Source organism: Hypanus sabinus, chromosome 23 (assembly GCF_030144855.1).
Source record: "Hypanus sabinus isolate sHypSab1 chromosome 23, sHypSab1.hap1, whole genome shotgun sequence".
Taxonomy (NCBI): Eukaryota; Metazoa; Chordata; class Chondrichthyes; order Myliobatiformes; family Dasyatidae; genus Hypanus; species Hypanus sabinus.
This window is the reverse complement of record NC_082728.1, coordinates 10,624,871-10,648,051: the sequence shown is the minus strand read 5'-3', so window position 1 is coordinate 10,648,051 and position 23,181 is coordinate 10,624,871. Positions and strand designations below refer to the sequence as shown.

At 39.9% G+C, this 23,181-nt stretch overlaps 1 protein-coding gene across 1 annotated transcript in view; it reads left to right on the top strand.

Moving 5' to 3' along the window:
• Window positions 1–23,181, top strand: part of pcyt2 (phosphate cytidylyltransferase 2, ethanolamine) — a 41,344-nt gene that overhangs the window by 14,872 nt on the left and 3,291 nt on the right. Inside the window, exons 2-12 of the mRNA XM_059948365.1 lie at window positions 2,835–2,923; window positions 5,669–5,830; window positions 6,054–6,120; window positions 6,729–6,813; window positions 11,150–11,194; window positions 18,644–18,782; window positions 18,887–18,969; window positions 19,979–20,056; window positions 20,150–20,215; window positions 21,435–21,500; window positions 23,027–23,115. Of these exons, the coding sequence (XP_059804348.1) occupies window positions 2,835–2,923; window positions 5,669–5,830; window positions 6,054–6,120; window positions 6,729–6,813; window positions 11,150–11,194; window positions 18,644–18,782; window positions 18,887–18,969; window positions 19,979–20,056; window positions 20,150–20,215; window positions 21,435–21,500; window positions 23,027–23,115 (969 nt within the window). The remainder of the gene's footprint in view (window positions 1–2,834; window positions 2,924–5,668; window positions 5,831–6,053; window positions 6,121–6,728; window positions 6,814–11,149; window positions 11,195–18,643; window positions 18,783–18,886; window positions 18,970–19,978; window positions 20,057–20,149; window positions 20,216–21,434; window positions 21,501–23,026; window positions 23,116–23,181) is intronic.

The following is a 23,181-nucleotide window of genomic DNA, read 5'->3' as shown; positions in this document are numbered from 1 at the left end:
ATTAGTAGGTTTGCAGACTACACAGAAGTTGGCAGAGTTATGGATCGTGAGGAAGGTTGCCAAAGGATTCAGCAGAGTAAGAACCAGTTGGAAATATGGGTGGAGAAATGGAAGATAGAGTTAAATCTGAACAAACGTGAGGTAAAACATTGCAGGGAAGTATGCAGTCACTGGCAGATCCTTAGGGGTATTTTTGTATAGAGGTATAAGCCCATAACTCCCTGAAAATGGCAAAACAAGTAGACAGGGTGGTAAAGACATATAGCATACTTGCCTACACTGAACAGGACACAGAGTATAAAAATCTGGAAGTCATGTCATAGCTGGATAAAACTTTGTTTAGGCAACATTTTGAGAATTGTGTTGCAGTTCTGGTCATGGAATTACAGGAAGGATGTGGAGGCTTGGAGCCTTCAAGTTCACATTGAATGGATTAGACTTCACAATATCAGCTTTAACAGGATGCCAGCACTGGGAACAACTTCCTCATCTTTCCCCTTTCATCAGTTCAGAAGGACTGTTTGTTTTCTGGTTTACCCTTCCATCTCCACCAAACAATCCCCTTCTCATGGCACTTTCCAATGCAAATATGGGAGATGCTTAACTGCATTTTTATTGTATTTCTCATGTTGGACTTCCTCTACATAGAGAAGTCAAACACAGATTGTTTGATAAGTTTGAAGAACATCTCTGTTCAGTCCCTTGAGCGGTCCCTCATTCTCACTTTATTTTTCCAATCAACATCTGTCCTCGACCTCCCACATTATTCCAACAAGGCCCGTAAGCTCGAAGAATTCATAGTATTAGCAAAACGAACTGAACTTGTGAAATGCCTTTCATTACACAACAACATTTGTATTTTTAAAAATTCAGCATTGTTAAGCAGTTGAGAATTTACAGGTTTGCCAATTAAAGTTTGCCAACAGAAATTGACCTTTTAATTCAAAGTTCAAAGTAAATTTATTATCACAATACATATATATCACCATATACTACCCTGAGATTCATTTTCTTGCAGGCATTCTCAATAAATCCATTATAGAATCAATGAAAGACCACACTAATTTGGTGTTCAACCTGTGTGCAAAAGACAACAAACTGTACAAAGAAATACTAATAATAAATAAGCAGTAAATATCAAGAACATGATGTGAAGAATCCTTGAAAATAAGTCCATAGGTTGTGGGAACATTTCAAAGATGACATGATGTTGAGAAAAGTTCTCCCCTCTGGTTCAAGAGCCTGATGGCTGAGGGGGTAATAACTGTTCCTGAACCTGCTGGTGTGTGTTCTGAAGTTCCAGGGAGAAGAGAGCATGGCCTGGTCACTGAGAGTCTCTGATGATGGATGTTGCTTTCCTCAGTAACTCTTTGAATAGATGTGCTCAATGGTGGGGAGGACTTTACCTGTGATGGACTAGGTTGTATGCACTACTTTTTGTAGGATTTTCCATTCAAGGGCACTGGTGTTTCTATCCAGGAGGAGATGCAGGAGTCTGTCAAGATACTCTCCACCAACAATCTACAGAACTTTGTCAAAGATTTAGATGTCATACCAAATCTTTGCAAAAGTTGACGCATTCTGAAACATACTTTAAAGAGAGAAACCAAAATGTAGCTACACCAGCAGAAAAAAAACCATGCCATGGTTTTGCTTGAAGTTCTACAGGAGTCCTGGAGAGTTTTGTGACTCCCATGACAATGAATTTACTAGCAGTTTGCTGGGAAATGTTCTTGTGCCAGTTTATACCTGTAACAGCAGCTGTGGGCCCAGTCATTTCAATGGTAAATGATCATCTGTGAGGTAGAAAGGTAATACTACTTCTAATTCTATATATGCTTTCATGTTTTTACTTATTTTGTGTTCTTAAATTACATTACTTGAAACATTTGTTCAGAAATATTAATATTTCTAAAAGTCAGGGGCATTCAGTAGCTCAGAAAAAAATCAAAGCTCTAAACCTTTGACTTCCTATGGCATTTTGGCTTTGAGTAGCAGATTCAGGGAGGTTGCTATTGCTACTCCTCAGGGCTTAACTCTTGGGTCCAGTTAACTTAGCCAGACAGAGCTGTCCCCCAGTCTCATTGATTTAGAGGAGGCTGCGCTGGGAGCACTGGATACAGTCAACTATCCGGACAGGTGAAGTGTTGCCTCACTCGGAATAAGCATCTTTGAGCCAAGTGGCAGTTGACTTAGTAACTGTTTTATGAGCTTGTATTGAGATCTTGTCCTCAATGCTAAAACACCTTGTATTCTGTCCAACCTGATGACATGAACATTAATCTTATTTTTCAATTTCTGGTAATTTCTCCCCCTTTCCCAACTTCTCTGTTTCTGTTCCTCATTCTGGTTACAGTCTCACCCCTTCTCATCTCTTCAGCAGCCCATCATCCACCTCTGCTTCCCCTTCTTCTTCCCTTCCTTCCACGGTCCACTGTCCTCCCCTGCTAGATTCCATCTTCTTTAGCCCTTTATCTCTTCCACCCATCACCTCCCAGCTTCTTACTTCATCACACCCCACTCACTTTCCCCCTCGCCTGGTTTCACCTATCATCTGCTAGCTTATACTCCTTCCCCTCCTTTCCAGTTATGATGAAGGCAAATATTGCCTGCTAATTCCCCTCTATAGATGCTGCCTGACCTGCTGAATTCCTCCAGCATTTTGTGTGTTACTCAAGATTCCTAGCATCTGTCCAATCTCTTATGTATACGTGATTTTGAAACTGTTTTGAGCTCCCTGTGTATAATTTTAACTTTAAGGAGAAGCAGATGACAAACTGCTTTGTATACTTTTTATTGGTGGATTTACAGTAAAGCATGTGTCTGTGTTTCAGCTATGATATGGTGCATTATGGGCACTCCAACCAGCTGAGACAAGCCCGTTCCATGGGGGATTATCTTATTGTCGGAGTACATACAGATGGTAAGTTACAAAGCATATCTCCCCTCATATTAGACATCATTACTCAGACTTTGTTATCTGAGCAACGGGAGTTTCACACCCGACTATCACAACCCTTTTCCCACCAGTGTAAAAGAGAAATGTCTCTGGTTTTGTTATTAATCATACCACCAAGACATTTCTTTTTGTGACTAAAGCAGAGAAAGTTTGTAATGCAACACGTGCTTTTCAAACTGACAGTGAATTCCTTTGTGATGGAGTACACACACACACACACACCACCCCACCCTCACGCCCCCCCCCCCCCCCACCGGTTGTTCTGCTGAGTGTGTACACTTCAATGTCTTTCCCCAGTATATTATTACAATGTGCTGGCTGGTGGTGGAGTGGCATCGAGGTGAGTGGTCCCAGGTTCGAATCCAGCTGGCTCCTTGCACCTTGGACTCATAAAAAACAGATAAACACTAAAGAGATGGCAAGGTTGCCGCCCAATGTCCACAAGGCACAGAGAGGAGCAACAGTTCTCATAAAGGGTTGGCTTTTTGGTACCTTTCCCACCAAACACAGTGGGACATGCCATTTCTTTAGTAGTGGAGATGTATAAATGTGTGGACGTTGTGTGTATACTGTATTTAAGGTAGGTACATCTGTTTATTTTGTAATATGATTGTAACTGCATTGTGGGGTGCATCACATGCATTCTGATTCATATGTAGCCTTGAGTTAACTTTGTGGGCAATTAAAAATGGTATGTCCTGGTGCCTATAAAACAGGACAGTTCATTCTCAGTAGCAGAGAGAGATCAGGCTGCTAGGAGTTCACACTGTATGTGGCTATGATTGTGTTTTCTGGTAAATATCTTTTCGTAAATATTAGCAGTTTTGCTTTTGCTGTTTTTGCTAATTTTTGTAAGTTTGACTTTTGACTCACTTAATAAACACCCTTGCACTATAGTGGTAAGTGACTCCAGCCATCTCTTTGATCGTAACCCACGTACATAACGCCTTTAAAGAAATGATTATTCAGTCAAGTTCATTGTCATATGTACTGCAACATGTGCTTTTCATATGTGCATCAGCTAAGAAGTATTCACAAGAAAAACATAAATTGTACACCATTTTTACAAGGAGGAATGCAATTTGAACAAGTAAAACAAAGTCCACTTTAATCAAAGCAGTCATTGTGTTGCAAGACTGTAGTTTAGGGTTAGGGTCTTGCCAATTGGTTCAAGAACCCAGTGGATGAAGGGAAGTAGCTGTTCTTGAACCTGGTAGTGTGGGACTTAGGAGTTCTGTACCTCTGGCTTGATGGTAGCAGTGAGAAGATGGAATGGCCTGGTTGGTGGGGATCTTGGATGGTGGATGTTGCCTTAATAAGACAGCGCCTCCTGTAGTTACTACCAATGCTGCAGAGAGATGTGCCTGTGATGTACTGAACAGTCCAATATTCTCTGTATCTTCTTTCATTTCTGCTTCAAGTTGCTGTACCAGACCAAACAGTCCATCTGTAGAAGTTCGTTACAGCGTTTGGTGACAAACTGCACCTCCTCAATCTCCTTCCCCCACCCTACACCCCACCATTCCCAAACTTCTGGTATTTTTCTGATGTTTGTGGGAATCATAACGTCACAACCTCCTTGACCACAGGAAATTAGGAATCGTGTGCATTCTTCCATAGGGACATGGGCAGAAACCCTTACCGGAATGAGAGGGTTTCATTCTTTTCTCTTGAAAGAAAGAACCTGCTTTATATAGCACCTTTCATGGCCTTATCCACTTATGAAGTATAGTCACTCTAGTTGTGTGGTTACTCGAGTTGAGTTTGATGTTCTTCTAAGGGGTTATAACCCTAACAGAGAATGCCTGTGCCTGACTGCTTAACGTGGAGTCGCCACACAGCCGCCACACAGTCCTTGACAGATCAGGGTCAGGGTCCAGTGGCATGGAATGTGAGATGACCAAGGACCTCTTACTGCTGCAGCTTCCTCTGCCCTCTCTGTCATTGAGATGTGTCATCAGCTTCTGCCAGCTCCACAGTTGAAGCCTTGGTTGGACTGCTCTTCCTCCCTCCTGACCTTACCAGCGTAGATAACCCTACCAGGAGCGAAACAGCAGATGGCTGAACTCCAGATGTCGTCGCTCTCAGAGTCTCAGGAACTCGCAAGACTCTCCACCATGAAAGGGAGACAATCCTCAGAGAAGTGCATAGTCACTATCAACCCATCATTATCCATCGCCTTTCACCTATGCACTTTGAGCAATTTACAGTGGTCAAGCTGGGGATGTGGGAGGAAACCCGCACGGTCAGAGGAAGGATTTGCAAAAGTTTACGCACACAGCACCAGAGGTCAGGACTGAACTCATGTCACTGGAGGTGTGAGACAGCTGCTGTACTAGTTAGCTGTATCACAGTGTCCTCTGTGACTCCAGCTTATCCTCCAGTGGTAGGTTGACCTTTCAGTCTGCCAAGATGCAAACAAGGAATAAGTGTAAGTAACAGGGATCAGAAGCTAGGCAGAGTATATGAAGAAAACAGTGGATGGATTTCTATTCAATCTTTATGCAAGAACACTGATGCAACTACCCATTGCTGTAAAAATTCTTCAAAATTAAGTTTACTTTTTCAAATCAGGAGCTGTTTGCCAATTTTGTATTACACTTTACCGTAAGTGTGACCTTCATAATATATTAAAGCTCATTTGGTAATAACTGGATTTGGAAAATATGTTTTTGTTAATTAATTGAATCCTCCCTGATCTGTTTTCAGAGGAAGTGTCCAAGCACAAAGGTCCACCTGTATTTACACAGGAGGAACGTTACAAGATGGTCCGTGCAATCAAGTGGGTGGATGAGGTCATCGAGGGAGCACCATATGTAACAACACTTGAAACTCTGGATAAATACAACTGTGATTTCTGTGTCCATGGAGGTATGTTGTATCAAATAATCAGAAGCAAAATTAGTCAATTTCTCTTGGGTGTAAAATGATTTAATATTGATAATTTATCAATATATTTGAAGCAACTAACATTGTCCACTGGGCTTCGATAGAACCATTAATTTTTCAGGCCAAGTTCTTGAAGTATTTTGTTATATTGCTTTCCAACAGTCTGGTGACAATTTATAATTTCCCTTTAATGTTTGATTCGTAGATGATATTACCCTGACTGCTGATGGAAAGGACACATATGAAGAAGTAAAGAAGGCAGGCAGATACAGGTAGCAGTACTAATTAATTTCCTATTTTGTTACAGATGTGTTGTTCCTACATCATTGCTTGGTCTCAGTCAAGCCTTGTAGTGGTTAGCATGATGCACTACAGCTCTTAGGGCTAAAGTTAAAAGTTCAATTTTGGAGCCGCCTGTAAGGAGTTTGTGTGTTCTCCCCGTGACCACGTAGATTCCCTCCAGGTGCTCCAGTTTTTTCCCACAGTCCAAAGACGTACCAGTTTGTTGGTTAATTGGTCATTGTAAGTATTTCCTGTGAATAGGCTAGGGTTAAATGGGTGAGTTACTGGGAGTTGTGGCTTATGGAACTGGAAGAGCCTGTTCTGTTCTCTATCTCTAAAATAAAAATTTGAGGCAGGATCCTTGGGTTCAATGTCCATTCAGCTGTTTGCTATGGGGAACAGTTTATACTAAAACAAAGGGCTACAGTGTAATATAATGCTCAGGGATTCAGCTAGAAGGATGTCGGAATAATCAATAATAGAGATAGCAAACAAACAGATGAGGATTTCAGCGGCAAATAAAGCTGAGGGAGTCTTATAATTTATAAGGGTTAACTGAATGACTGTACACATTCTGATTTCTTTTAAAATATTTCAGAGAATGTAAACGCACTCAAGGTGTTTCCACTACTGATCTGGTTGGTCGAATGCTTCTCCTGACTAAAGCTCACCATAGCAACATTGTGAGTAATCTATATCATTTCATTTTTTAATCTTGTAAAGGAAAAAATTTGATTTCATCTGAGCTGTTACTAAGTTTGACCTTGCACATTTAAATTGTGTGGTGAAACTAAAGAAAATAGTAAATAATAGTTGTTTTAATTGGAATTGTCTTTAGGGAATAGTATTATTTATCTAAGGAAACACACACAAAATGCTGGAGAAACTCAGCAGGACTGGAAAGGAAGGGGGAAGACACCAGAATAAAAAGATGGGGGTGAGGGGGTGTGTAAAGAAGATAGCTAAAAAGTGAGAAAGTGATTTTTTGCCTTCTAGCTATCCCCCTTCCCCCCCCCCCACATTATTTTGAAGTCTTCCCTTTTCCTTTCCTGTCCTGAAGAAGCATCTCGGCCCGAGGCGTTGACTGTTTGTTCATTTCCATGGATACTGTCTGACTTACTGAGCTCCTCCAGCAGTTTGCGTGTGTTGCTCAAGACTTCCAGCATCTGCAGAATCTCTTGTGTTTATTATTTATCTAATCTTCATTCTGCATCACCATCTTTTCCCCATGCCCTTCAATTATGCATTATGCTATTTTATTTTCTCTTATGCATAAAATATGGATAAAATGGCAGGGACTGGGTATTGATAGTGAATGATCAGCCATGATCTCAGAATAGCGGTGCAGACTCGAGGGGCTGAATGGTCTACTTCTGCACCTATTGTCTATTGTCTATAAAATTGTAAAAATTGCATCAAAGTTTTCATGCATAAGAAAATTAAAAAATGTCCCAAATTAATGTTTAATAAGTATTTTAGCAATTACTCCTTTTATTCAATTAAATAAAATCTGATGCAAAGTGTGGCTGTCAGAATCAGGTTTAATTTCACTTGCATATGTTGTGAAGTTTGTTTTCTGGCAGCAGAGCATTGCAATTTATAATAAAACTATAAATTACACTAAGAAACATACACGTAAAATGAAATTAAGTAAGTAGAACAAAAGGAGAACAAAACAAAAAGAAAAAAGCGCAGTGAGGTAGTGTGCATGGATTCATTGTCCATTCAGAAATCTGATGGTGGTGGGGAAGAAGCTGTTCTTAAAGCATTGAGTATGTGTCTTCAAGCTCCTCTACCTTCTCCTTGATGGTAGCAATGTGGAAGAGGGCTCGTCCCAGGTGGTGGGCATCCTTAAAGATGGATGCTGCCTTTTTAAAGCATCGCCTTGTGAAGGTGTCCGCGATTCAGGAGAAGCTGATGTTCATGATGGAGCTGGCTGAATTTGCATCTTTCTGCAGTTTTTTCCCATCATGTGCAGTAGCTCCTCCCTGCCAGAAGGTGATACAACCAATTAGAATGCTCTCCACGGCACATTTGTAGAAATTTGCAAGAGTCCCTTGATGACACACCAAGTCCCTTCACACTCCTAATGAAATATAGCCGCTGTTGTGCCTTCTTTGTAATTACTTCAGTATGTTGGGCCCAGGATAGATCTTCAGAGACCCAGGTTTCTCAGCTTGTTGATTACAACCAAATCTAAAATGGTGTTGAACATTGAGCTGTAATCAATGTACAACATCCTGACGTAGGTATTGCTATTGTCCAGGTGATTCAAGGCTGAGCAGAGAGCCAGTGAGATTGCATCCGCTATTGTGGCAATAGGCAAATCACAGCGGGTCAAGCTCCTTACTTCAGCTGAAGTGGATGCGAGTGCGTCCAGGTGATAGTTGTTGAGGCAGCTAATCCTGCTCTTCTTGGGTACTGGTATGGATGTCATCCTTCTGAAGCAGCTGGGAACTTCTGACTGCAACCATGTGAGATTGAAGATGTCCTTGAGCATTCCAGCCAGTTGGTTGGCACAGGTTTTCAGTGGCCTACCAGTACAGCTTCAGGGCCTCACACCTTGCGTAGGTTCACCCTCATGAAAGCTGTTCTGACTTCGACCTCTGAAACAGAGATTACAGGGTCACACAAGTGTAGTTGTATTCTCCCCTTCAAAGAATCAATAAAAGAGGTTTAGCATAGAAGGCATTGAGTTCATCTAGGAGTGAAGCATCTCAGTCATTCATGATGTTGGGCTTTGCTTTGAAGGAAGTAATGGGCTGCAGACACTGCCAGAGCTGACATGCATTCAATTCCGACTTGTAACTTCAATCAGAATTGTTTATTTGCTCTTAAAATAGCCTTCCTTAAGTCATACCTGGTCTTCTAGTCTTGTAAAGTTCTGGATCATCTTTATTGAATGCCACAGATCTAGCCCTCAGCAGGCTACAAATCTCCTGGTTCATCCATGGCATTTGGTTTGGGTATGTCCAGTATGTTCTCTAAGGCACTTGCCCATGCAGGTCTTGATGAAGTCGGTGACAAGTGTGTCATATTCATTCAGATCTGAAGATGAATCCCTGAATATCTTCCAGTCAAAGTGGTCCTGCAAGTGCTCCTCCATCTCCCTTGACTTTACTGTCTTGGTCCTTCCCACTGGTGCTGTGGCCTTTAGTCTCTGCCTGTTTGCTGGAAGTAAAAGTATAGCCAGGTGATCAGGCTTTCCAAAGTGCAGGCGTACAATGACAAGCTAAGCATTCTTGATGGTGGTATAATGGTTGTCAAGTGTGTTGGCTCCCCAACACACTTTTACTGGTATTGGAAATTTGCTGTGGTGTCTTGGCATGACATACAACAAAAAACTACAACGTACAACAATTATAAAGAACAAATTATTATATAAAGATGAGTTCCAGGTTAAGGTACGGATATGGAATAAAATGTGCACAAATACACATGCCAGAACGTACTTACAGTGTGAACGGCATTATAAAAAGTGGGCTGTCCTTGTGCAACAAACTGACGATGGGTCTGGGAGCAAATCAAATTATGCTGCATCCTGTTTTCACCTGACTCGTATCAAGAAGAAAATGATAAGTGAAGGATGAATTGGAGATAACAAGAAACTGATATGAGGAAAGCCATTCATTCATTGTGTTCAACGAGATGCTACCATTTCCCTATCTATTATCTGGTTATTTCTAAATTACTCTGGGCTTTCCCCTCCTTTGCTCTAGCTGAAAACCTGATTAAGTTACACTTTGGAAGAGGGAAGAGGGTTGCTAATTTGAATCCCTCTGTTGGTCAGGGTCAGCCATGGATATTGCATCCTTGCTGTCTATGTGATATACAAGCCTGGTCAGTACTATATAAAGGGCAAGCTGTTGCCCACACAGCAGACTTCCTGTCTCCACGCAGCTGATGAATCTAAAGGTATGGCAGAGACCAATATAGTTTGGCACCAGCGACATCAGAGGAGTTGCCAGTCAGTGTTGAACTCAACATAGGACTCCAGGTCTGGGATTTTTCTCGGAATGTCTTCCTGAAGTCTTCCCTGTGTGTGTTTAGCCACAAGGCAGCATAGGTTTGAGATCAAGAGATTTCCTTCTCCTAAATGAGCGGCCAGTCATGGCTAACAAGCCCCATCTGCCCAAAGCAACTGGTTTTGAGGGACCAGTAACCCACCCCTTCTGTCAGGACAAAGAGTTCAGTTGGTCTTAGTAGTTAAGCCAGACATGAAGGCCAGGAGCTGGACTCAGTTGTCGGAGGCTATTTGAGATGCACACCATAGAGAGCATTCAATATGTAGTGGGAGTTTACCCCCTCTACACCAGCCCCCCAACCTATGACAATTTTAAGGAACCAGGGATGCTATTATTTCATCTGTTACAAGCAGTATTTATTAATTCAGTGACCTGTACAATTCTGAATATTGGGTAATACATGATAAATCTTATGAATTCAGTTGTTAAAAAATGTTGCCACCTACTATGCAGCTGGAGATTTTACTGTAATTGAGATAATTATAAATCTTCTCATAGATACTGACATTTGAGACATTATTCAATTGTTTATGTGTTTGGGATAAGTTAATAAATAAGCTTAACTGTGTGACAGGCAGCATCACTTTGAACAGTAGATTTCATTTTGTTTTGCGGTTTTCTGTAGTTCTGTCTAAATGTTTTATTTAACTAAATATTTTAAAGACTTCCCCATTTAAAATTAATCTATGTAGATGCTTGCCTATTCTTTCATGATAAATTGTCTGATATCCATAAGTTTAATTTTGAGTTAAATCTTAAATGACTCTTCCAACCTTGAACTGATTTGCCTCCTCAATGATCAGATTTCAAATGAATGTTGTTCTCAGTTGGGCAGCATTTATAGAGGGTGAAAGGGTTAATGCATGGTTTTGCAAAACTTTTTTTCAGGAAGGGGTAAAAAGAAAATGCTTTTTGATGTGTTATAAATTAGCTTTAATAGTATAAAGGTATATATTTTTAAATAAATAACTATATTCTCTGACTTCTACTGCAGGAAAAAAATACAGAATACCAGGAGCACACTGACAATTTTGGCAAGGTATTGCTTATGTTTTGTTTCTTATTCCCTGCAAGTATTTCTTCATGTGTGTTCACTTTATTTATGTGTGTGTGTGTGTGTGTGTGTATATATGCCTCTACATATATATATATATATATATATATCATTATCAGAATGGAGATGCATTTTCCTAAACTTTAAAAAAAATCCACCTCCACAAAAATGTCCAAACCTCCTAAAACAATCAAAATAGCACTCTTTTCATGCTGTAAAGTCTAATTAGTTTAAGGATCTTTTAAATATTTGTTAGTGAGTTAATTACAAATAAAATTTGCTGTTACTGCATTTTAAAAGTTTTTTTGTTCTTCGATGTAATGTATTACAACAATAATCAAAAGGAAGAAAACCTTTAATAAAAATGAGTAAAATAAGCACAGGAAGATGAAGAAGCACCTTTTGATGCTGCAGATGACTTGTTCACAAGTGACATGCTGACAGAATTTTATCAGATCAAATACTGCTTCATGCCTCTGATACTACAGCAGGCTAAATATGATTTTCTAATATTTATAATTAACTAACTGCAAATTAAATCAAAATTATATAAATAACTAATTATTAATAATAGATATATTGACTTAAAAGGTTAGATTGTTTTCCCATACATTTATTTTATGTCTGTATACAACATGTTGGGATAAGTTAATATTCACTTCATGTTTCTGTGTCACACAGTTCATTTCCTAAAACAAAGACTGAATCAGAGTCAAGGTTATTATCACTGACATATCTCATGAAATTTTCTCTTGCTTGTCTCATGAAATTTGTTTTGTGTCATATTCACCGATATAAGGTGATGAGTGGGAAGTTTATTGGACTTTGCTCTATCAGATGATGTGGAATGATGTTGTCCAAAATAATGTAATTCCAATCAGGTTCCAAAGTTTAGAGTCATAAAGTTGTTTACATCAGGTAAACAGTAAACCGTCTCTTTGGCCCGATTTGTCTATGTCGACCAAGTTGCCTATCTGAATTCATCCTATTTATCTGTGTTTGGCTCATATCCCTCTAAATCAGGGGTCCCCAACCTTTTTAATGCAATGAATTAATACCATGAAGCAGGGAGTCTGTGCACACTAGGTTGGCAACCTCTGCTCTAAACCTTTCCTATTCATCCATAAATTATCCTTTAAACATTGTAATTGTTCTCTATCACTTCTTCTGGTAGCCAATCATAATGTAGCATAGAAACTGGCCTGTTGCCCCATTACATCTTTGCCGATCATCATCTACACTTACCCCATTTACCATTGATTTCTATGCCCTGTTTAATCATCCAGGCTCTTATTAAATGTCTCCACCAGCTTCTCCCAATGCATTCTAGATATCAGCCACCCTCAGGGTGAAAACACAAATTCCTTGGATCTCCTCTGATCCTCACTACCCACCCCCCCCACCACCGCCTTTTCTTAAACCTACTGTATGCCCACTGATTTTAGATGCCGTCGGGAAAAGTTTCATTCTAAGCTCTCTAGCTATGCTCATCATAGATAATCCCAGCAGAATCGCTGTCTCCTCATATTGGAAATGTTCCATCCCAGCCAGCACATCCTGGTAAAAACACACTAAATACTGGAGGAACTCAGCAGTTCAGGCAGCATCTATGTAGAGGAATAAACAGTCAACATGTTGGGTCAAGACTCTTCTTCAGGACCAATGAAGGGTCTCAGCCCAGAATGTCAGTTGTTTATTCCTCTCCGTTGATGCTACCTGACTTGCTGAGTTCCTCCAGCATTTTGTATGTGTTCCTCAGAATTTCCAGCATCTGCAGAAGCTCTTGTGTTTACACCTGGTAAATTTCCTCTTCTCATGGCCTTCCTGCCGTGTGATGACCAAAACTGCACACAGTATTCCAGCTGTGGCTTTATAAAGTTGTACCAATGCCTCTCTTATATTCTGCACCCTGATGAAGGCAAGTATCCTTTGTCTCTTTACTATTCCATCTATCCGTGCTGCCACCTTCAGGAATCTTTGGGGTGGTACATCAAGGTCCTTCTGTTCCTCAGTAAGTCCAATTCTTGTTTATTCTACAGAATTACTTCTTATATAATTTATGTTCATCTCCAGATAATTAATGCATATGACAACAGCACATGTCCCAGCACTCATTCCTGTGGTATGTCAAAAGCAAGAGCAACTCTCCACCTTCTCCTATTACCAAGGCGGCTTGGAATACAAGTTACCAACTTGCCTTGTATCCCATGTGCTCTGATCTCTCGAACCAGCCTTCTATATCAGTCCTTGAGAAAGGCCTTGCTGATCACATCAACTAATCTGCCCATGTGCATATAATATCATCCTTCTCCAAAAATCTCAAATCAATATAACAGGATCATGCTCTAATAAAACCAGACCAACTATCCTCTGCTTTTCTAAGCATAGATTAACCCTATCCTATAGAGTTTTTTTCCAACTTTCTTACCACTGATGTTAAACTCAGTGAGTTCTAATTACTGGGCTTGTCCCAGCTGTCTGTTTTGAATTGAGACACTGTTAGATATCCTCCAGTCATCTGGCACCCCACCCACAGCCTGCAGGGATTAAAGTATCTTAGGGTGCTAGCAATCTTCCCTTTTGCCTCCTGTTGCTGCCTGGACTACATCTCATCTGGGACTAGGGACTGAAGCATCTTTAAGACATAAAATACGTCCTCCTTTTTAATGTTATGTTCATGTTATGGTGTGCTTCTGACTTCTGGTCCCTCCTTTTTGCTGTTGCTATTTTCTGCAATTTCGATCGCGAAGGCTGCAGTTAACAAATAATGCAGTGCTAGATTGAAATAGAACTGAGTACGCCTGGTCTCTTTCAAGGAGCTTTGTGGGTTGGTGTTTTATATTCTGTGTTTATCACGTTTTTTTGCCGTTGACATAATTTGGGTTTTTTTGTGCCTGCTGGTAGGGTGGTTTGATGTTTTCCTCAAAGTTCAAAGTAAACTTTATTATCAAAGTACGTATATGTTACAACATACAACCCTGAGATTCATTTTCCTATGAGCATACTGAGCAAATCTATAAAATAGTAACTATAACATAGTTTTTTTCTTTGTTTTGTGGCCGTCTGTGGAAGAACGAATCTCAAGGTGTATACAGTGTACATACGTTGATGATAAGTTTACTTTGAACTTTGACACATATCCTTAGGATCCATGCACAAGTTTTCCCTTTGGTTCTTGATAGGCCCTGATGTTTGCCTGAAAAAACATCATCTTGTTAATAATATGTTTGGAAATTCCAAAGATGCTTTTTAAATCTTGTTTCCTGGTGATATTTTAGCTCCCTCTTAGCCTCCTCTTTATTTAAATACCCTCTCCAGATACTCTACTCATGAAAGTCCTCACCTATTCACAATACTTTATATCTGTACAATACTTTGTTTCTTCAATCTTTGATGTCCTTTGACATGTAGGATTTTCTGGACTTGACTTTGTTATACTTCACCCTGACAAGAATTCATCGGTACCGAACACTCATTATTTCACTTCAAACACTCCTTGTCAGATACAGGTTTAACTACAAGAAGCTACTGCTAGTGAGAGTGGTGTATCTGGATTTGATTGTGACATTTAAGTGAATTCTGTATAAGTAGATGGGTGAGAGGGGTGGGGAGGACTGTGGTGCTGAGGAGAGTCAATAGGCCTGGACAGAATAACAGTTTGGCACAGTCTAGATGGGCTGAAGGGCCTGTGACTCTATAACTCCAAACTGCTCCCAGTCTACTTCTGCCAAATCCTCCTGTCTTATGATATTGAAACTGACCTTGCCCAAGTTCAGGACCTTGTTTTCCAGACCACTCATAATGCTTCACTTAGCCACAGTGTATTACAGAGAAGTGGCATTCTTATGATTTTCCTTTTTTTTAATCCCTCCCATTGAATCCCATGTTACAAGTAGAGATGCTTTCCTGGAGTAAGTTTTTTTTTCTCTCAGTATTAGTACCCCCACGGTGCATAGATTATAGGCAAGGGAATTCTGATTGTATTGTAGCCAGAAAAGAAAGAATTGTTGTTTTAGTTAACTAGAAATGATCAATAAATGAGACTGCCCTGTCAGTTTCCAAACAAATACCTCAAGTGGCCTCCCACTATAAAGCTGCAACCTGTGAACATTATCCTTGGTAAACTAGTTTATTTGTTGGAAAACATTTTTTTTTTCCAAATAGATTCCTTAAGAGTGATTTTGAAATTCTGTATTCCAAACTTTTTTGGTACTGATTTGTGAATTCCTTAAGAGCGAATTTCCTTTACCTGAACTGCCATAATATGGGGAAATACTGTACATTGAAGTTTACAGAGTCATGATCACTTACTGCACGTGCTCGTCCACTGACTCTTCAACTTCTTGCCCAGATTCACTCACTAGGATTACATCCAGTCCTGCCCCATTCACTAGTAGCACTGTCTACACACTGGCACTACTCGGTGCTTGCTCCAAACAGACTGGAAAGCCCGAGTGTCGGGACTGGAGGTGAGGGTCGGGCTGATTTCGCTCACTCTCCCACGATGTCCATTCAGCTGCTCTGCTACAGAGATCGAGGCTTGGGCCGATTCCGACTGCTCCAGGGAGCAGATCTGAGGACTCAGTCTGGTTCGGAACACTATCGCTTGCTTCTATTGGTTGCATGATTGTGTTTTTTTCTTTCTCTGTGCAGTTGTTTTGCTCTTTTTTAAATTAGGTTCTTCAAGTGCCTTGCTTTGTGGCTGCCTGAAAGCAAATCAAATCTTAAGGTGTATAATTCATACATACCTCGATAATAAATTGTACTTTGAACTTTTGGCTCAAAACTCCCTGCAGGATGAACTTTAAGAATTCTCTTGCTCCAGGCCTTTCACACTGAGGTGATCCCAGTTAACGCTGAGAAGTCAAAATCCCCTGCTATTATAACTCTGTTGCTATTACACCTCTCTGGATATCTGCTCCTCTATTTCCCGCTGACTGTTGAAAGGCTTGCAATATACCCCAGCCAACTGATCATTTTTCTTTTATTTCTAAACTCTACCCATATGGCCTCTTCTGTAGAGTCTTGTAAGACAGGCAGGAGTGAGCAAGGACGTCTTTGATCTCTCACTGCTGCAGTCAGTTTCCACCTGCTTCAGAAGGGCAATAATCATGCCAGTGCCCGAGAAGAGCGGGGTAAGCTGCCTCAATGACTATTGCCCAGTTGCACTCACATCTACTGTGCTGAAGTGTTCTGAGATGTTGGTTTTGGCCGGAATCAACTCCCAAAGAAGGACCTGGAACCCCTGCAATTTGCCTATCGCCACAGTAGCTCTACAGTAGATACCACCTCACTGGCTCTCCACTCAGCCTTGGATCAATAGCAATACCTACGTCAGGCTGCTGTTTGTTGATTATAGTTCAGCGTTCAACACAATCATACCCTCATTTCTAAACAACAAGCTCCAAACCTTGGACTCTGTGCCTGCCTCTGCAACTGGTTCCTTGACTTGCTAATCAGGAGACCACAGTCAGTACATCTTCTCTCTGACAATCAACTCTGGTGCACCTCAGAGATGTGTTCTTAGGCCACTGCTGTTCTCCTTCTCTACACCCACAGCTGTTTGGCTGGGCACAGCTCGTGTTATCTATAAATTTGTCACTCCCTCCATGGTTCACTCGACCACTCATCCCTCCCCACTAATGTCGCTCCTGGCACTTATCGCTGCAAGCAGGCCAGTGCTACATCTGCCCATACACCTCCTGTCTCACCTCCAAACAGTCCTCCTGTGAATCTGCTGGTGTTCCCACTGTGGCCTTCTTTCCATTGGTGAGACCCATCGTAAATTGGGGGACTGTTTTGTCGAGTACCACCACTCCATCTGCCAAAAGCAGCATTTCCTGGTGCTAACTATTTTAATTCCTATCCCATTCCTGTTCTTACATATTGGTCCATGGCCTCTTCTTTTGCTACAATGAGGCCACCCTCAAGGTAGAGAACAGCACCTTGTATTCTGTCTGGGTAGCCTCCAACCTGATGGTATTACTATCAATTTCTCCTTCCAGTAAAAAAGCTTTTCCCTCCTCCTCCCTCTTCTGCTAATCCTCACTCTGGCCCCTTCTCACTTGGCTATCATTTCACTCTGGTGCCTCTCCTCCTTCCCTTTCTCCAATGGTCCACTCTCCTCTCCTATCTGGTTCCTTCATCTACTGCCCTTTACCTTTCGTACCCACCTGGCTTCACCTATCACCCTCCAGCCAGTCCTTCTTCCTTTCCTGTGCCCTCCATCTTTCTATTCTGGCATTTCACCCCTTTTCCAGTCCTGAAGAAGCGTCTCAGCCCGAAACATCGACTGTTTATTCCTTTCCAAAGATGTTGCATGGCCTGCTGAGTTGCTTTAGATTTACAGTGTCTGCAGAATTCCTCATGTCTGTTAGTTGGTCATTGTTAATTGTCCCATGATTAGATTAGGATTTAATTGGGGTTGTCAGGGATCGCTGGGTGCTGTGGCTCGAAGGGTCAGAAGAACCTATTCCATGTTATTAAATAAATAAATAACAGCTGCGAGTTACTGTTTTATTTGATGTATAGTTTTGTTAAATCTTATCAGCTTTAAAACAAAATACTTTACCAAATTATCTGCCAATTTACAGCTGCAACTGTGGCACACTGTGTAAAATCTTCCTTACTGTTAACTGCATTAATCTAGCTGTCCAGTACAGAACTCTGGGTTTAGGTCTCTGTCTGGTCTAAAAGCATTGCTTCTTCTTCCAGATTAACATGGGTAACAATGTCCAAAACTGATAGATTTTGGAATTCTATACAACTTTTCAAAAGTTGTTTAATGTTTCCTCCCTTTAATCACTACAAGTGGGATCTTGGGAATTTTAAACTTCAGATTTTGGGTATTTGCAATCAAGTTATTGAAGATATTGCAGATTTAATTCATTGTGCAGGGGAGAAAGTTTCTTTTAGTTTTGTTTCAGTGATAGATGGTCTGTTACAAATTGGAAATAATTCATATAAACTTCATTAGAATGTACAAGGGCTAGAATAAATACTTTCAACATCTGGAGCACATTCATAACACTATCTTCATCAGCTTTCCTTCAGTTAAATTAAAAGCTTAATTTCCTTGAGTTTTCCTTTGAGTTAAAATCTATCCTTTTTTTTGTGCTGCATGATATTTTATTCCAGAGTTATAGCAGTCTGTAATTACCCTGTTTGGATTTAACTTTTCTCAACTTAGAACATCAGTTAGTTGACGTGGAAATTAAAAGCTGTCACATCACTTGCCTGCTTTTGGAGTTCTTGGGTAATATAGTGAACAATATTTGCATTACAATCTGCCTCCTCATTTCCCAGTGACCTGTTGAGAAATTGCTTTGCTTACCAACCTACCAACATATCATGAAGGAAAATAAAGGTCTGATCAGTTAAAATTAATTTTACCTATCGCTGCAAGTTTAATAAGTCTGGTTTTCTTTTTAAAAGGGCCCAAAAGGTCACAGCCCATGGACTGGAGTATCTCAGTTTTTACAGACATCTCAAAAAATTATTCAATTTGCCTCTGGAAAAGAACCTCAACCAAATGACACCATAATCTACGTGGCAGGAGCATTTGACTTGTTTCGTATCCTTACTGAGAATTAATTTTATTCAGAGGTAAAGCACGCCCAAGTTATAGACCATAAAATGATTCTATCCATTTTACATTCCTTTACAATTCTTAAAAAGATATCGGTCACGTAGACTTTCTGGAAAGTGTTTACAAGTTGGCAAATAGGCCTTACGTTATTGTTGGTCTACATTTTGATCAGGTAAGTAGTTTCCTCAATTCAAGTATGTGTTTAAACAGTATATTTTCAAGTCATTCATCAAGTAAAACTATAATAAGTTTCTACAAACACTTATACGAATGTGAATAAATTTTGCAGTGTGCATCAGTTGTGTCATCTCTTAGTCAAATTAGTGTAATCATATGCTGCCCAAAGGATTATTTTGTTATGAATTTAAATACATTATTGCAATATTTTTCCCTACTTTAAATGTAGAAGTTATTTATTAACCCTTGTAATGGTAGAGAAAAGTGATAGGTTCATCTACAGGCAAATGCATAGTACACTATAAAATCTGTATTAACATAGAGTTTTATTGATCTACTCACTATCCAACGCATTAACTAGAAAGGAACCGTATGCATGATTAGGCAGGAATTGTAATGTGGATTAAGTCAGTGAATTATGGGTTTTGTCACATGTTTTGCTGTAACGCGTTTTTCTCTGGAGCTTTCTTTGGCTTTTTTGATCATGTTTTATCTACTGTTGCTCAGCTAGTAACCTAAGTGCTTACCTTCTGCCTCGTGAATTACTAATTGATTCTGCTTGTTGAATCCAGTCCAAGCTTCCAATTTGAGAATTAATATTCTTTTTTTAAACATCTTGTGGTTGGCAGGGTGGAGATGCGTCTGTACCAAAGGAGGTGTAAGATGCTTCTTCTCTCCTTTGCCTGCAGGTCACCCTTGGGCAAGGCGTAGCACCTGCTTAGCCCCCCCCCCCCCCCCCGATCAGTATCATGGGAGCCAATGGTGGATGGTCTTATCACCAGCTGGGGTGCATATCACTAGTCTTGGTTATGCAACCACTGATGCTACACAACCTCTGAACAGTTTTGATAATGGCTGGGGTCACCGTCTTGTGAAGCCTCTGCCCAGAAGAAGGAAATGGCAAACCACTTACGTAGAAAAATTTGCCAAAAGCAATCGTGGTCATGAGGCCACAACGATACAGTACATGATGATGATAATGATTAAACATCTTGTTTTTGCAGGAAGTCAACCGATACAAAGGCAAGAATTATCCAATTATGAATGTGCATGAAAGAACTCTCAGTGTGCTGGCCTGCAGAGTGAGTAGAGAGATTTGAGTATCAGATTTCAGTAATTGAAGAAGTTCTAAATTTTTTTTACGTATTGTTGTGTTCCTTTCGTTTTTCTTTTAGTATGTGTCTGAAGTAGTGATCGGAGCTCCTTATTCTGTGACTGCAGATTTGCTGGATCACTTCAAGGTATGATTATTTATACTGAAAAATGATTGATTTTAAATTGACTGCCTTAGTGTCCACCTAATATTTTTCTTTCTGCAAACTCATCAAAGTTACGATGACTAGTAGTTACTTTCTGAAAACCCAATCCTAGATAGAATTGAGATATATTAATATTTTTGAAATAAAGCCATCAGACATTGGATCAGAATTAGGCCATTTGGCCAATTTTGCAGTACCACTCCGCCCGCCCCCCCCCCCCCCTCCCATCAATGTCAGAGGATTTAATTGTTGAAATACTGATTAGCCACTAGAGGGCGTGCAATAAGAAATCTACAAATGTCATTATTGCTGCTATCAAGGCTGCAAATAATGATATTTATACAAGTGTAAAGAACAAAATAATTGTTACTCCAGATCCAATGTAGCACAAAAAAAACACAATAAATATAAGTACATAAGATAACTTGTATACATTGACTGTATGTCCAAAAAGTGATGCTAGGCACATGAGTGTCTGTCCCACTCTCTTCCCATGGCACAGCCCCCCACCCCACCTTCCTTCTCTGCCCCACACTCTTCCCAAGGTGCTCCACTTACGCCATTACCAATATCCTTTGCTCCACCAGATTTACAAATTTGCTCCCTGCTCCACATTAACAAATACAGTACTGTGTTTAAGTCTTGTGCACCTTAGCTATATTGATGTACCTAAGACTTCTGCACAGTACTGTAAATTTGCTAAAATATCATGCTGACATCATCAGCTCTCATTTAAGTTGCTTGCACTCATTAGTTGCTGTGCTGTGTGAAAACAGACAACATCCAATTTGGATTTTCCCATCAGTGAACTCTGTTTATTATTTTCAAAGTTTTGCACCACGGATTTTATGTAAGTGGCATTTCATTAGGTTTGAAGTTTATGTTATTGAAGTCCATTTAGATTCACAAGACAGCTGATCTGAAAGATTATCCCTCCTTCTAACCTTTAAGGAATTGAAAATATTTTGATTTTCTAACATTGAGAGTAGAAAAAAAGATTAATAACATCAACGAACTTGAGCCTTGAAGCACTAGACCAAGTCTAAATCTTTTGCTGTTATTACTTATTTATTGTTGTGAAATGATAAATGAGGTCTGTAAACTGTTTCCCAGTGGGCTAAAAGGGGGATTAAAAAAAAGCAGGCATTTCACTGCAAATGTGATTAATCACTGTGAACTGAAAATTCTCCTTTTTCTTCAGGTTGACTTGGTCTGTCACGGAAAGACAGAAGTAATTGCTGATAAGGATAACTCCGATCCCTATGCTGTAAGCTTAAAATGTCCATTACATTCATTGGAATCAATTTATATTTGAGCTCTCAGATTGTTCATTTTGTGTCAGAACTTAAATGCCGCAAATTCAAAACTCTTCTACAAATAGATATGTCTTTGAATGCTTGAATAAATTTTTTTTTTTTTAAAAGCTTCTCAAACACCTGTAGTTAATATAGATCCTCAGCTGGTCAGATTTGGGGCACATGTGGGAGGTCTGAGCATCTGATTCTGTTTCAGAAAAAATTGACTGATTAGTAGTTGAAAACTCATCACAGAGTGATTAAGATTTATGATTGGGACAGAAGACAATTTTGTTCCAAAAATTTAATTGAATTGAATTTTTCCTTATCCAGTGTACAATATCGTGCAGCGTTTCTGGCAATTCAGAAAGAGTGGAAGAACCCCTACTTTGTTCAATTCCCAAATACAGCTGTAATTTTAAAAGTTAATGTGATATGCCTCTCTGATTGCTTTACTTAACTTTAGAATTTACTATTGGGTGTTGCAGCATAAAATGAGGATAGTATAAAAAGTGTTAGAATGTAGAACAGAACACCGTAGCAAGTGACCCTTCAGCCCATGGTCTGTGTCAATCATTATGCCAAAATAACATAATCCCATCTGCCTCTGTACCCCTCCATTCTCAATGTGTTCATGTGCTTATCTAAATACCTGTGAAATATCACTGTATTGCTTCTGCCATCCTCCCAGTCCTGTGTTTCAAGCACCCACCACTCTCTGTGTGGGAGGGGTGGGAAATGGGAACATCTCTTTTAAACTTTACCGCTCTCAACTTGAAGCTACGTTCTAGATTTTTGCCCCTAGGAAAGTACGCTGTCTATCCTGTCTGTGCCTTCCATAGTTTTATAAACTTCCATCAGGTTTCCCTTCTGTGGAAAAAGATCCATTTACCCAAAGGCTCAAACCTGTTAACCTAAATGATGTGACCTTGAATGTTAAATGGGCATTTTCACCTTCTGCAGTTGAAGGCCTGACTCAAATGCCAGATTTTTTACATATTCCTTATCAACTTTGACATGCTGCCAGAAACAGTTGCCTAAGAAATCAAATTTTAAAGAATTTTTAATTATTTTCTTCTGGTGTTCCCAGCCATGTTTTGACGGCATCTGCAGCACATTAGTTATTTTGGACTGTTGACAAAATCACCATGTACATATGGATTTACAGGATAACATTTTCCACATCAGATCATATTCTTATAATCAAATGTATGTCATCAAATAAGACCACACACACAATGCACATATGAAATTGTTTGCCCTGACCTTATCAGTAGATCATTTCAAATGTGATCCTCTTTAATATTGTTTCAGGTCATGTTCTGCGAAGTTTTTCTTGAGATGAATGGTAATAAGAAACAATGCCACATTCTGAATGCAGTTATCATAAATAGTGCTAGTTTTAGATTAAACTAGTAATTATGTAGGGTTTAAATAGTTTCTGTGACCTGTTCTTTGAGTCTTTTTTCCCTCATTTCATTGTTTAATTTCCTTGCAGGAGCCAAAGCGACGCAACATCTTCAAAACCATCCATAGTGGTAATGACCTCACCACAGACCACATTGTTCAAAGAATAATCGAGAACAGGTGAATCCAAGCAGACTCTTCTTCCCCATTTCCTTTGTTATGCCATTTTAATTCAAGTGGAAATTG